The 16,831-nt window shown below is 38.6% G+C and overlaps 1 protein-coding gene across 1 annotated transcript in view; it reads right to left on the reverse strand.

The window, feature by feature from the left end:
• Window positions 1–9,282: 9,282 nt before the first annotated feature.
• The window catches only part of GUCY1A2 (guanylate cyclase 1 soluble subunit alpha 2), a 126,965-nt gene continuing 119,416 nt past the window's right edge, over window positions 9,283–16,831 (reverse strand). Inside the window, exon 8 of the mRNA XM_072403147.1 lies at window positions 9,283–15,911. Within this exon, the coding sequence (XP_072259248.1) occupies window positions 15,704–15,911 (208 nt within the window). The 3' untranslated portion in view covers window positions 9,283–15,703. The remainder of the gene's footprint in view (window positions 15,912–16,831) is intronic.

Genomic DNA, 16,831 nt, shown 5'->3' on the forward strand with positions numbered 1-16,831 from the left:
TTAGTGTCGGGGGATCGCCTGCAGTCACAGCTGTGACCGCAAAGTTCCCACGGTCACGTGCAGTTCCACTACAATCCCCGGGGCACCACAGGTTAATTAAGGGGAGGGGGAGACAGAGGGGGAGAGCGAAGGAGCTGCACCCTGCTGCGAGCTCTCCCCCTTCCCTTGCATTAGGATCGTTCATCGTTCGTGGATCCGCCAGGACAGATCCACGGACGATGAACGACGCGGGCTGTACACACGCCAGATTCTCGCCTGATATTCGGTCGAAGCTGATTATCGGGCGAGAAAAATTTGACGTGTGTATGTAGCTTTAATCTGTCTGTAACACACTTTCCAGCACAGTAATATGATACATTTGTTATATTTTTCTCACAGTGGATAAAAGAAAAATGTAACAAATGTATCAGAATATTACTGTGCTGGAAAGTGTGTTACAGAGTAAGTGGGAAACCGCGCTCGCTGGTCGCGCATACTTTCGCGCTTCCAGCGAGCGCGGATTTTAAGGGCCATAAGGGCCATCATGTCATTGTATGTTATACTGTAAAAAAAATAGTTAAAAAAAAACACAAACACTTAATAAATAATTAACAATAATTTTTAATTTTTTAACACTTTTTAAAAAAAAAATTTATCCAAATTTTTGCCGTCGAATCTCATTTTTTTTGGGGGTCGTGTCTATCTGAATTCCAACAGCCATATTCGGGTCGAATATAAGGACAACTGGAATTCCAACACCAACATTAGGTGATGTTGATAAAGCAAAAATATAGTAACAATTTCCTTTGCTGCTTTAATATGTTGGCCATACCATGAATATTTATAGGAACAGAATCCTTTTTGGAAATAAGTACTTGAAATGATTGAACTGATTTACTTTCACTGTCCCAACCAGAAGTGCATCACACTTATCCCAGCATTCATTCTTTGATGTATGAACAACAGGAAATACATTCTAAATGCTGAATAACATACCAGGAAGATGCTATCTGATACAGGGACAGACAGCAAGCAGCAAAATGTTTTTCCAATATGTACAGCTATGTTCTCCGAACAGAATATGACCTACTATATGGCTGCCGCAATCACTAATGTATTATGAAAAGAGGGATTTGTGTTTTTTTTTTCTTACAAAGATGGCATTACATTGAGACAAGGGCTGGTAGAGAACCATTTGGACAATAAGGAGTTGGTGGAATGTTTAATGTTTTTTCTAAATTTATTTCTGTCACAAGGGGGCTGACAAGCACCTGTGCAATAACATAGTGTAGTGACAAGCCGGGAGAATTTAGGCAGAGGTTGGATTAAGTCAAGTCCAAGTCGAGTCCACAGTCATTGACACCAAGTCCCAAATCAAGTCTCAAGTCACCAAGAATTTTTCCAAGTCGAGTCCCAAGTCAAGTCACAATATTTATCCCAATTTGTCCCCATATAGAAACAGAGCTCTGATACTGTTCTTGGTGATCACATTCTAAGTCCATGGATTTCTCCTCTGACAGCTGAAGGGGGAAGGAAGGCAGTGAGGCTTCTGTAACACCCCCCCCCCCCCTTCAGCTGTCAGAGGAGAAAACTTAGAATGCCAGGTAATGTTATGTTACAGAAGACTCACAGCCTTCCTCCCCGCCTTTCTTGCATTGTAAGTTTTCTCCTCTGACAGCTAAAGGTAGCGGGGGAGGAAGGCTGTGTAACAGAACACTCACTGTCTTCCTCCCTACCCCCTTCAGCTGTCAGCAGAGAAAGCAAGTCACGAGTCAAATTGCAAGTCGCTGGGGAAAACCCTGAGTCGAGTTCATTTGGTGACTTAAGTCGGACTCGAGTCTATGTAACACTAGTCGAGTTCCAACCTTTTGAATTAGGAGTCTAATAACCCTCTGGTGCAGTTTAGATTCATTGGGCCTAATGGTGAAAAAAGATTACATATTTGTATTGTGTGTACATGTAATGTTACAGCATTTATTTTCTTTTACAATTGCCTTAATTTTCCACCAAGATTGCATTGGAGAGTTGTACCGCTGTGAAAAGTCTTCTCCAACACATCTTAAAAATTCCCAATGAGGTTACCTTGACTCTAAAAACGAATCAGTCAGAATATTAAAATCTTGATTTTTTGGGGACATATAACTTTGCTCAACCTAGACCTAGGCAATATACAATTTCATGTGATTTCAGATGTGCATTTGTATGGAAGATAAAAACTTTTTTTCATGCTATAAATACATGCATTTACATATGTCTCCCTGGGTTGCTAAACATTGCATTGAACTTTCCCCATTTCCATGTAATCTGATTTTTGATGTGCTCTGCTTCTCTAATCACCAGGTCACAGCACGCCACTTGTAGGAGTGTTCTCTTGATTTGATCCATCATTGGCAGTAAGCATCAGCATGTTTTAATCAACAGGTGCTGCACAGCTGTGCTTCATTACCCTACTTTGCATATACGCTAATTAGTGTGAAATATTCTGTCCACACACCCCGGAGATGAAACAGCATGGCGGTCTGAAATAAAGTATCAGAAATACTTGCTTTGGTTGACGTTTTTCTCTGTTATACTCATTTTGATGGCAGCAAAAAGGAGAGTAATTGGACTATATAAAAAATTTAAATAGCATTAAAATGTAATTGCAGATCTAGACAATTTGTGATGTACAGTATAATTATCGAAGACAAATTATTCCAGCAATATGAAATATGCAGTAGAGATTCTTTCATCAAATTTATTTTTCGGGGGAAGCGAAAAAAAAGTAATTTAAATAGAGCAACGAGTCACACTGTGGCCTGAATATGTGCTGAGTTAAATGGGCTTTTCTACTCTTACAAACTGGAAAATTGGCAATTAAGACTGCAGTAATTTGGGATTATCCTTCTATTATCATTTGATAGAGTTAAAGTGTTGTGTAGGAGTAGCTTAAATCTTTGTAAAAGTTAAACCTTTTTTAAAGTCATGGATTGCATTGGGAGGGCTTCAAGGTCTGTTCCTCCATTGGTGAATTTCACCCTTTCATTTGTCACAATGACCATTGTGACCGGAATAGAAAATGAGGAGAAATCCCAAATGTTTTAGCTATAAATGCACTTTAAAACCGCCGTCCGCGACTCTGGTCTGTGCGCCTCCAGCGGGGTCAGGAGAGGGACTCCACTGGGGGGTGCACCGGGCAGAGCTGCAGGCCATGTCCCCCATACGTATTGCAGGCTCAAGGTGGTGGGTGGGTTGTGTCTCTGGACATAAAACGTCCACTCTCCCATCACAGGATTAGACCTGAGACTCAGTTGGCTGGTTCTGGCATCATGATGTCACTATGGGGGAAATTTCTTCCCCTTTGAATGACACACGGCTCACCACACCCAGTCCAGAGCTTGGAAATTTATGGGTCCGTAGGTCCGAAAAGGTTGGTGACCATTGCTTTAAAGTATGGAACTCCAGGCCAAGTACGCAGTTGACATACATACATTTTGCCAATTTAAATGACTGGTAATTCTAATACCTTGACTTTTTTCTGCCTTTTTCTCCTTTTAATGGATGTATTGCTTTCTACTTGTTATACAGATTCTATACAGATTCTACATGGGGGTTCCCCTAATTAGTCAGATGTGAAGGTATATACCAAAATTGTTTACAAACTCTATAAATATTCAAAATATATAAGGTGCCCAGTCTGATGAAGCATTTTGTTCATGAAACATGTCATAAAAATTGCCTGACAAGTGTGATTGGCTATCCTGCTCACAAGAACTATCATAAAGATCTAACCATTCACATGATGAGAGATTGTCAACTGCTCATGGGTGGTGACCTTTCCTGGTCCTCACACCATCCACATGACTGTGATACAATACTAACAGTTTTTGGTTTTTTTTTTGAGTGCAGCCACTGCTTTTTCATTGGCTTCTTAATTGGTCGATGGATTTCAGATGATGAGCCAGACCATTATGTCAAGATGGTAAGTTTACCTTAATTGGGAGTGCAGGGGGAAGCTCCAAGACCAAAGAAAATGAGGTCTGCTGGATCACCCAACTTCTCTCAATATACTCTATCTTGGGGAACTTTATTAAATCATGGCCCAAGGGGAAAAAAAAGAAAAAGTTCATTGATGTACATATTTTTTAAGTGATCAGAATATGAATGATTGATACTTAAAGGCATTCCATATTGTTCATCCATGTCTTCTATTTCTTATGTTTTTAGACACAGGTGAACATTTTGTAACCTACCATGGAACAGACATACTGTTTACTGCACGCAAAGATACAGCTGGCATCTATGGCCTGCTGATTTATTCATAAAGACGTCACTGCCTCCATAGCAACATTCTCTGGCATCTTTTGTCTTTGATTATGAATTAACTTGGAATCTGCCTGAAGGCTGAAACTTGTGCAGTGCAGGTAACGGCGGCCTGATCGATGCCCTGTAACTTCCACACATGAATGTGTCACAATGAGAGCGTGGAGCGGCAGTCCCAAAAAACTGTCACACACATTTTTGCTGCTCTGTCTGCTCATGTCACATTTGGATGCGTTCATAAACTTCCTGATTCAGAATGCAGCAGGTTGTGTTCTAAATATAGCTGCAGAAAATTGTTATTTAATTGACCACTATCTGAAAAGAGAGAAAGGAAAAGCAACAAACCAACCATAAGCATCAATTAAATAATGAGTATAGAGACCGGCATATGCTGCATGTGAACTGCTTGGAAAACCAGTGTACAAAATTTTTACAATGCCGATACTTATTATTTTATTTTTGGATAGAGTAGGAAGAGTTAAGGTGCCCTGTTAAGTTTTATCGCCTCTGCTGGGAAAAATCAACCATTATGTTTGTCCTAAAGACCATTCTTACCAGGACTGGAAGTGATGGAAATTTTACAAGTGTCGCCACAATTGGGTAGATTTTCCAGTGGGAGCATATGTTTTGGTCACATCTAAAATTCCCTCTCGCTTTGTAGTGGCCCCCTTTCAATTGTTGTTGGGCTACTGGGATAGGAAAGGAAGGGTCAGCTTTACAAATTGGACACGGACTGGTAAAGAAAAAAAAAGATAAATTAAGGTCCAGGGAGCTACTATTACCATCACATTGGCTATGGAGAATCAGAGGACATGGAAGATGAAACCCACAGGACTACCTGATTTTCTATAGCAAGAATAACTATCTTCCTCTACTCAGATACCAAGTTGGTGACTGATCCAAGCAAGAATAGAGCCCACTTAAAGAAGGACTAAACCCACCAGTTTAATTCAGGTATATTTTCTCTCAACTATACTGTCAATTTTTTAAAATGGCTGGAGTCATTGGCTGGGCAGAACCAAAAAAACTTTACATCTAAACAGAGGCTAGAATGGCTAAGATATTGGGAGCATTTATAAAGGAGAAACAACTGTAAGGAGCAATAAGAAAATCCATGCACTTGATTGCCATATTTGAAAATGGTATCCTGTTCATTTCAGTTGTAGTCATGATTGCCACTTGCTAAAGTAGTGATTATGGCAAAAATGGAAATCAGATTGTTTGAAACAAACACCAACGTCATCCATTGTCCTATGCCTATTGTTACCAAGAAGCAAAATCTTGCAGACGTCCCCTGAAATGAATGGCTTTAGATAGATCAACTGTTATTTTAGGGGATGCACCACATTCCCACCTTTCCTTTGGACTAAAGAACTCCAAAAAAATCATCATTAAAAGAAAAAATAGTCCTGTATAAACTGTTATATGTGCATTTTAATTCATCCTGCTATATGCCATCGTCATCCCCAGGCCAGGTCAGGTTTATCTTTCTTTTTCAGGAGTTGGTCATTAAATGACTGGCCAAGGGTGCATATCTTGTAAAAACAGGAACATGGAGGGTAGAGAAACCCACAAAGGTACAAATCCACTAGGCAATTAAATTATCCTGGTTTATATACCACACATATGAGCAATCTCAGAGATACCGGATCAATGCTTACCCAATTTAGGATTACCCACAAGCTTAAATAGAATATTTACCCAATAATATCTAACTGCTTTAAAGCAATTCAGGGAGCATGGGCAACATACTGACTGTCATTAATTTTGGCATTCATCATGTTGACTTTTCATGTAGAGTCAAGCTTGGCCCAAATGATCTACATGAGGGCTTGAAAGGTCAAAGGAAGCTGAGCCATGCATGACTTTTAGAGAGTTTTAGCTTTATAGAACTGAATCTGCTGGCTAAATCATAGAACAAAATCCCTTTTTCTTCATGGAGATATTCTCTTAAAGTGGAACTAAACCTAGTGTATGCTCTTTTCCAACGCAAGTGCTTCCATCTTTCTCCCATTACAATTACACGCATTGGTATGGCTATAGTTATGTTTTTGCTATAGGTATGCACTTGGACTTTAGATTGTAAGCTGTTCTTTTAAACCCCCCTGGTCTTGAAGTAAACTCTTTGTCACGTTATAGTAAAGAGCTTCAGAATATTATGGAACTACTTGAAGCCGAAATAAATGGGAAAAAAAAATCACTCACCTTTACCTTTGCAGTTTTTCTAGATCAAGTCCCGCATTGTCCTGGTACCCTCCTTTGACACCCTAGGTGCCACCATGTTCTTTGCCCTTCTTCCTACATCACCCGCAGGCATGATGGGTAACAAAAGAGTGCCGATTTCCCTGCGCATGCATGAGATCAGCATTTTTCTACCCCTATTGAAGAAAAAGCTCCTTTCAGGATCAGGCATGTGCAGAAGGAGCAGCCAGTAGCCTCTGGAGATCCATGACTTATGTATCCCGGAAGGCTCTGTGCTCACATTCTGTCTTGATCACCGCAGGGAAGGGCTCTAACTTTTTTATTTAAAAAAAGGGTTTTAAACCCCTTGCCAGAAAAAGGTAATTTTTACCATATATAAAAGTTTTGTCTATTCTTTTTATGTGGGTTAAACATTTTTTGTTTAGGTCTGTTTTAATATTGAACTAAAGAAACAGTAAGATTCAAAAATCTAAAATTGATGTTAGCTACTAGAGACATGGTTTGATTAACTTAAGCTAGGGCTTCATAACACACAAATGTGTTTTATTCCTAACGCTGCTCCGTGCCTAATAATACCATTAACCAAAGCACATAAGTGATTGCAGTTTCTGCAGTGGAATCCATGTTTGCTTGCTAAAGTCCTGCAGATTGTAAATGAGTTCATGCTGGGCTTATTTCTTCTTCTTTTATCAAATGCGTTACAATTGCTCTAGCCGGCAGCAATAATGGAAGCTCCACTACTCAGATCCTTCTATATTTGTACTTTATTCTTTTGAAATGTCGGCGTTTTCAATTTTTAAAACCACAAACACTCTTCCACAATTTTTCCCGTCTCCTGTGTGGATCAGCTTCTCTCACAAACCTGCTTGACTTGGGTACATAGATTGCCTGGGGCCCCTAATTATGTGTGAATGTTTCACCAGAAACTCCTAAGGGTTTACATTAAAAAAACACAACTGGACTGTTAGAAGTATATTTCCAGGCAGATTAAATATAACAGTAAAATACACACATGGGAGCTATTTTACCTGCAAAAAAATTTGGACTTCTGTCAGGGTGGTCCAGCCAATCATAAGATACAAGCAGATGTACTTGATAGCTCAGCTAACCTGGTGGCCTGTCAGGACCCAAACCCAAGGGTGATTCTGTGTCTGGTGGAGGTTTTCCATACTAAGCCACCCAAAATGTTGAATAGCTTCTTGTCTGATCTTGACAATCTTTCTTGATACCCCTTAACTTTCTATTTAAAGTGGAACTTTGGAGGAAGAGCCGGGCACTGCCATCTTCTGGCTACATCATCTGATCTCACACTGGGTAAGCGTGAAATGAAGTAACATGCCTGCTGTAAATGAGAAAAAAGAGTGGTGATATCACTGCACATGGATGAGACCTGCATTTTTTTCCCCATTACAGGAAAAAGCCCCTTCTCCTCATGCATGGGATCAGGTATTCACAGTAGGAGAAGGCAGAAACCTCCAGGCATGTGTGACATGATGATCCTTGGAGGCCTTGCGCTCCTATTCTTTCTTTACCGCCATGGTAAAGAAGGTGCCTGCACCTACTATGAAGCAAGGAGAGGTAAGTGTTCCTAAAAATTGTGATAAGACAGTAAAGTATAATTTTTTGCAGGAGGGACATCTCCTGTCCCAGTCTTGGCCCAGATCCATTCCAGGTTTGCTAGTTCACCTAGGTTCTCCTATGATAGTCTATCTCTTCCAATATTAGGGAGCTTTAATAAATTAGGCCCATTGTTTTTTTTTTCTACCATGGACTAAGGGGCATTACACAAATATTTTACTCTTTTCCTCAGTACTGGCCATGATGACTATAACCAGCCATCATCTATATAGAGAAAATTCTTGTCTAGCATAGACTGGTCAAATATACCCTGGACATTCAACCAGGGAATGACTTCTTTTCTTTTTGTACTTTGTTGAATCAACTCCATATTGTTATTTGTTTTATGTATGATACTTGTTTATTGCACATTTGCTAACATATTAACCACTATTGCCAATTTAAAACACCCCTCTTTTCTCTTTGTCTGTTATTTTCGTATTACTGCTTAAGTATGGACCCTGACTCTTCATCGCTCTCCATTTCTAACCTGATGTCCTTGGCTACCAACTTGGCTTGACCCAGGACTAAACTTTTGATTTTGCTATACTGAACCCAGCCTGTTTACTACCATAAACTTGCTTCCTACTGCATCTCTTGGACTCTGAACCAGTTCCCAGGTTATGACATGGTCCCCTAGAGCCGCGGTCGCCAACCGTTGGTCTACGAACCACTGGTGGTCCGCGACCCCCCAACTGGGTTCTTTCCCCTGACCTGCTGGGGCTCAGAGCCGTGGACCATGTCCCCTGTACGGATCCCAGACTCAAGGCGATGGGCGCGTTGTGTTTCTGGACACAACCTGTCCACTCTCCCATTGCAGGCTCAGACTTGCAATGGAAGAGTAGGCGGGTTCTGGCATCATGACGTCACTCTGGGGGAAGTTTCTGTGTCACACGGCTCCCCGTGCATGCAAGTTTAGTGGTCTGTAGGTCCAAAAAGGTTGGTGACCACTGCTCTAGAGGAAAAAAGGGATACAGTAAATGAAAGTTTTTTTTTCAGTGGGTACAGAAAAGCCCCAATGCCTGGATAGCTTTAACTTATCTTGCAGATTTATATTTATTGTGTATTTTAATTACACATTAGTGGTAACGGTTATGTTCTATCATCTCCAGAACATTATACATTTTGATTCACCAAAATAAAATCGTACATGTAATTTATATAAAATAACAGAAACGAGTATAAAGTTATGAACCATATATCTTCACTTTTATTCATGTTAATAAATGGTTACATTCATTGATATTTTAGTGCATGTTTAAAAACACTAGACTCTATATTCTCCACCAAAATTAGAAATTTTGGTCACCTCTTGGCAATTATCTTTGATTAACAGAAAAAAAAGAAATGACATTTTTTTCTTTAAACTACTGATAAGACTAACATTTATCTAATAAAATCTTAAATAATCTTAATTATACATCCATTGAAGCTTTAAAGTGCCTAGATAGATGTAATCGAAATATATACAGTAATGACATTTATGGTACATGTAATAAAGCTAACATAAAACATTACAAAGTAAATGTTATTCAATAACAAATTATATTATTCGTTATAGCCTAGTAGCCAGCGTCAGTAATATGAACTTGCTGTGCTTACTGAGTGTTTTATTTCTGTTTCATTTTTAAAATATATAAAAAGTCACAGACTAATACTTTAATGTGTATTCAGCAAAGCACAGTGATGATGACCTAAGTGCAGAGACTGATAACAGCCAAACAATATTGGCCTGATTTTGTAAGCTACAATCTGATTAGTTGCTGGAGGTTTGTGCACTTTTTATTTTGTTCTTACACAGCCTGGCTGAATATTGCGTTGTACATAAAACTATTACGGGATAATGGCAGCACGGGAAGTGAAGGTGAATAATTGGGACAAACATATATTAAAAAGTAATTTATTTGTCTTTTTGTTTTTCCAATTTTTTGCTTAACGGGAAGTATGGGAGCCGTGGTTGCTGACTTAGTATACAGGCTCGAGCTGCAATGTTGTCAATGTTGTTTCACTACTTGGTCATACTGACTGGAACAATTTTACAAGTTATTAAACCATTGGTTTGGCTTCCAAATCAGTGATTTGCACAGTAGAGAGTTATAAGCAGGTATATGGCTGTAAGCCCTGAAGCAAATAAGTCGCAACATCATCTCTCCTTCTAAATTTCAACTTTTTCAAACTTTGAATCAGCAACACGACTCCTTGTATGTCCATGTTTCACAGTTGTGTTTAATAAGCACCCCCTCCTCTTCTCTGTGGTTTTTGGCCTCTCTGATTTTTGGATTTTACTGGTTTGAATGGCTAACCTTTACTCTGCTTATGATTTCATTTGCTTTGCTTGGCTTCACTTTTTGGTATGCAACATTATCTATTCTCTTCTATTTTAGCAGCTTTCGAAATCATCCAAATGTACAAAAAGCCAAAATCAAATGCAATGCTTACTTTGACTCTTGTCCATTCCCGTCAACAGTCTGAATGCAATCAAATTGTAACAAACATTGACAGTTATTAAAAAGAAATTTAAAATCATGGTCATTACTAAACAAATGCATTTAGCAGAAATATGTGCATTTGTCACATTTAAGTGCATTTGGATGTATAAGGCTTTGTTGAAAACTAGTACTTGTCTACATGAGTAGGGATGAGCGAGAATGCCTCTGACATTCTCCCGAAAATTTCCTTCAACTTTCGATGGGTCAACGAAATTTTGGCGTACCTATTTTGCAGACCCATCGGAAGATCGAGGAAATCATTACAAGCAATGCAGTCGTGGGAATACTGCATACAGCTGCGGGACTCTTGTGTTCTTGGATAGAGAATCTCTATCCAAGAACACATACTACAGGGCTGCAAGAGCAAATAGGGGAGCGGAGCTCTCAGCTCTGCTACCCTGATTGCTCTTGCAGGTCCCAAAAAATTTGATCTCGGCCCAAAATTTGATTTGAGCCCAATTTACACAGGCTGTTTTCGCTCACATGTTTGGTAAGCGAGAACGGCCCATCCAATGTAACTCCGATGTCACTGTATTTTACTTTGCTAGTTCCACTGTTTTATTAGATAAGTCTGGTATACCAATATGACAAAAGTTGGTAGACACTAGGGATGGCATTCTCGTGAAAATTTCCTTGAACTTTCAATGGTCCCGCAAACTTTCGGCGATCCGATCAGACCCATCAGAAATTCCAGGAAATCATTACAGGAGGATTCCCAGGGCTGCATGAATGAATCATCCTGTGTGCGATCTCCGGGCACTTGGGGTTATTTAGCCAGGGATCGCACACTGACACGAGGATTCCCGGAGCTGCATTAATTTATGCTGCCCTAGGAATCCTCATGTCATTGTGCGATCCCTGGCACTAGTGGTTAAATGGGGACAAGTCCCCCCATTCAAAACCTCTAGTGCTCTCTGAATGGCTGAGGAAAGGAAAATCCTGATGACGCTTGACTGGTAAGCGAGAACGGCCAAATTCCTTGGGAGAGCGAGTTTAACAATCTTGCTCTCTCATCTCTAGTAGGCACCTGACCATCACACTTATCTATATGGCCAAAATATATGAATACCTTTCAGAATGGGCAGAATGCAGAGACTGTTACAGTTATCTGCAGAAAAATTCCCTTACTATGTTCTATGGTCAATAATGTAAGGATTTTTGAATTAGGAATTACATACTCAAAAAAATTATGAAAACCAGAAAGGAGATGAGATGTATCTAATCTGCAATGTCATATCAATTTTATCTTCTCCATATAGTTTATACACAGTGCTCAACATGGGTAAATCTTAGATCAGTGTTTTTCAGCCTTAACATGGTTCAACTCTTAAAATAACTTTCAGGTTTTCAGGGAACCCCTTCTATAATTATTATATCAAAAGCTCACAGTACATTAGTGTGGTGGTCAGCGGGAAGAACTCCTCTTACATTGCTGGCCTTACAGATAGCCAAAAAGATAACTGGAATCTTATAAGCTGAGCGGAGATTCCAAAACTGCTCATTGTTCAAGGAACCCCTATCAATCTCTGGAGGAACCCTAGGAGTCCACAGAGCCTTACTGAGAAACACCGACTTAGATGAAGAATGGATCTTTTCCTTGATTTCCATCAGCTGTATCACAGAGTACAAAAATGTGTCCATTTTAAGTCATTCGGAGAGGTGCTGCTACACAGTTTAATGAAGAAAAGAAGAACAGGAAAGGAATGGGGTAAGACATTTAATTTACATATACTATAAGATTTTAAAAATCTTTATCTGGAAGACTACAGGTTCCAAGCATTTAAGATTCATCGAGGTGATAGCTCTTCAAATAATACCATACTTGTGACATTCTTTAGGTATTTCAGTTGTACACAATAAGAATGATATAGTATATACTAATAAATCTTTGATATTGCAATCTTTAAAGTTGGTTAAAAAATGTTTTGAATTTTGAAATTTGACAGAAAAATAAAAACAAAAGTAATTATTCAAACTCACAAAGGTATGGACCTGGACAATTTCTGCACTTTACTATCAATGAGTAATTTTATTTATAATGCACCATAGAGATTGGTAAATGGTATGCAACTGTGCAATATTAATGACCTGCACTTCAGAAATAATTTACAAGCACTTTGGGAAAATACAAATAAGTAGTGCGTATAAAATTGTCAGGTTTTCAGCCAGTGTAAGTTTTAAGATTGTGTGTTGTGTGGGGGTGGTACACTCTGTTCATACTGCACAGCAGAGACATAGCAAATAGTCAACTCCTTATCTGCTGCAGGTCTACAACCACATTCTTATATCTACCTAAATTATGAAATATTAAATCAGGATATTTTAAGCATATCTACATTTAAGGTTAAGCCTCTCCCATACACATCCATATCTTGATTAAACATCCCATCCAGGCCTTCCCTCTTCTACAAAAACTGACACCCTCAAGTAGGAAGGACAACTTCCCTTAGGGTGTTTTATTGAAATCAAAGGGCAACGTGCAAAATGCTGTAAAGCCATAGTAACCAATCAGCAGTCCCATGTCATAGTTCCTGCTGCTATAATCCAACAATTCTCAAAGTTTTACATTAACTTCCAATAAAAGTAAGATATTTAAACATACTACTGTACATCCACCTATCACATTCATGTTTCCTACTCCAATTTTTTTTTCCTGCTGTTTTATTTGTTTTTTACCATTGCCTGGTTTGGCTTCCGGAAACCAGCTTCTTTTATTCCCCACTGCAGCTCCTCAGCCTCTCCCAAACTTTTTTTCTACTATGTTTACTCCATTACAGGTAGTCCCCAGGTTACATAGGAGATAGGGACTGTAGGTTTGTTCTTAAGTTGAATTTGTATGTAAGTCGGAACATGTACATTATTTTAATAAATGCAATTAGGACAGATGTTTATCTCAACATACCGATATTATTAGGCAGTGAGATGTCAGTTACTGTATAAAATCCCCACTGTGAGTTAATCACAAACAAAGCACAAAAAAGTTCATGGAGCCTAGACATTCATTACCTTCTGGAGCAATCTGTGCTTTGATATGCAAAAAGAAACTGCACAGTTTGCCTTTAGTCATTAATGACTTACAAAAACTTGCAGAACAGCAAAAGATTTTTTCTTCAAGTCATGCAAACCGTCCCCATCCCCATCAAGCCTTCGTCCTTCACAAGAACAAACAGGGAAACATTCGTATCTAGGAGTCGTCCATATGTCGGATGTCCTCAACTCAGGGACTACCTGTACTTTTCTCCTTTCCATTTCCTGCTTTTATTTTCATCTTCTGAGTTTATTGTATTTTATTCTACTGCCACCACTTCCCATTCCGCTTTCTTCCTAATTCCTACTGTTGCCTTTCTTGCATGTTGCTTCCCCGCATACCTCCTCTTCCCCTTCTGTTCTTCAATACACCATCTGTTCATCACCCCAATGCCAGCCCCCTGAACCCCACACCTTTCTACCATTCCAAAATTATGCTGATCTCTCTTAACCTTCCTTTGCTTTCTCCTTCCTCCTGTTTTTGCAGACCTCCTCTTTTTCCATACTGCAAAGTTGTTTATATATATATATCTATATCACTTTTTAACAATCCCTACTTAGGAAATCTCCCACTTGCTGGAAAATACCCAGTTCCAGATCTAGACAAACTGGAAAGTATGGCATCCAGAGAACCACTGACACCTGGTAGCCATGCTGGACTTACCCAGCATCAGAGGTATATAAGTTATAGGTCCGTGCTGACTGGATAAGTAAGTACTGGCCCAGTCAGGACCAGATGTGATTGGCTTCGATGAGCTATTACATATTGTTACCAACTGTATTGCCTTACTAATAAATCCATTTGTAAATGCGTTTGAAAAGGTAATTAAATCTCAAAAGATAATCTCCACATCCAATAGTACATTACACCTACAGCAATTACTACTATTGTTTATCTAAACAGATTTCCCCATATATTCAAAGGATGATGGCTGTTAGGTTTGTAAAATTAGTTTATTTTTGCTATATGCTGTTATTGGGTGTGAGTATACAGTACATTTTCATTAGTGATAGAAGAAAAGCCCGTTCTTTGATCTTGGCATGGCTGTTTTCCCCCACCCACTGTAGAATAGTTTGATAAATACAACATGTCATAAATCACCTGAAATACTAACAATTTGGGTGAAATTATGTAATTCACAATTCTGAAATTTTAAAAATGTCCCTTCCTAAAGTTATATACATCTATGGAACTAATGAATGGTTAAATATTTCAATAGAAATGGTCATAAAATGTTTTTTCCTGTTTATAATATAATATTATTTAAAAATTACATTCAGATGCTATGGCGGTCAGTTAGTTTCTTACGGCTTACATTTAAGTGATGTCACATACTAAGTTTAACAGAGCTTGACAGAAGTAAAATATATATTTTTGATACACATGCTGATAAAAGTCTGGTTATACAGGTAAGAAAGAAAAAATAAGCAAATTAAAACAACAAAGCAAAAATCTCCACAATGAAGAGGATCATATGGTTCAAAAGTGGCTTGACAACAGAGTATAAATTGCACGTAACTATAATATTATAAATTGGTTAAATTTGTAGAGTAGTACAGTTATGCTGGCAATCAGCCTGTGGTTTTGCATGAAAGTGGAATGATCATTATGTAAATACAGGTCACTTAACTGACATTGGCACAGCACGCTTGAGTTGGGCTATCCAATCTTCACTTGGACTTGGCCAACCATTCTTATGGATCTACAAGCAGATGGTTAACTCATGGGTACAAACACGCTAACATATATAAACCAAAATGAGCAAGTCCATTCTTTATTTATTAGGACTTTTTTGTTGACTTCTAGATTATGTTTCTTTTGGACTGAAATGGTGTATTGTTCAAATGGACACATCAAGGACGGTAACCTCTGGGCTTGACCCTCTCTGTAACAAAAACTGTTTTTTTTCTGGACAAGTGTCACTCACCACCAAATAAAAGAATTATTGCCTGGCTTGTTGTAGAGATCTATCTGCTGTGGTCCGTTGCAATTTTATGGCACAGAAAGATCCTCTACACTCCTGTCTTGACCCACTTAAGGGTTTGTGCTTTTCTTTTTGAAAAGAGTCTAGAATTTATAGGAGGTTTCATACACTCGTCTCCCTAAGATACATAGTGCCAATGTTGTAGGAAACCTTCCTCATTCTGACAGAGGTCAAGGGCTGCTTTGGCTGTTTCTGACCATTGTTCAACTCCAAGAAATAGCAGATTCCCGAGATTTCTTTTGGAAAGTTGTCTGGAAGCTCCTCACGTGATCGGGGAACGAAGTGAAAAGATTCCTCCCCTTTTAAAAGCCTGCATGGAACACAAAATCCACATATGGTCATTAAATGCCCAAACAACAAGCCTAACCTAACAAAGAAAAACATTTCAAACAACATTAGCAGATCAGGACACTTGCAACAAGATGTGATGTTAAGGTGTTCACAATCCTTTGGCCATGTAGTATAAAACTATAGCATCATATATACACATATATATATATATATATATATATATATATATATATATATATTTATATATTTACTGTGTACTAGGAATAGACCCTACCTTAATATTACCTTAGATCCACTATATATTATTACCATGTTTTGTAGGACAACTGCACTTTGTAGTACGTCCATTCATTCCCACCACCCCTCTGAGAGAGCCCACTTGGTTGCATTACCCTAGCTACTTACCTTCCAGTGATCTTCTCAATGTGGCCTTTCTATGTGGCCTTTCCCCAAAGTAAACACATCTGTGAGGTTCTTTTTGTGCAGGAACCCTATTTACTTGTACTGAAGAGCCATACTCAATATGTATCCTCCAGATACATGATTGTAAATCTAGTTAAATATATATCAAACACTGAAGCAGTTTCAAAATAAAGTACTTGCAGTATTTTATCTAATATGCAGGATCACATTCAATTTTCTCTTGTTGGCACCTGGGAATGCATTAATAGAGTAAACATAATTATAAGAATAAAATATTTGCCAATATTTCAAGGTCATAGTTTGGGATTTAAAGTATAATCTCATCTATCCAAAATATGCCAATATTTGTATGAAGAATCACGCCCTGAATACACAATGGCATAAAAGACTATCGTAAAAAGCAAGAAATGAACCAATGCAGGCATTACTTTTTGGACGTGCTAGATGCTTGGCTTCTGCTTTTTTACATTTAGTCATTATTCAACCATCATTTAGTACATACTTGTTCTGGGTCTT

The sequence above is a fragment of the Pyxicephalus adspersus genome, chromosome 1 (genome assembly GCF_032062135.1).
Source record: "Pyxicephalus adspersus chromosome 1, UCB_Pads_2.0, whole genome shotgun sequence".
NCBI lineage: Eukaryota > Metazoa > Chordata > Amphibia > Anura > Pyxicephalidae > Pyxicephalus > Pyxicephalus adspersus.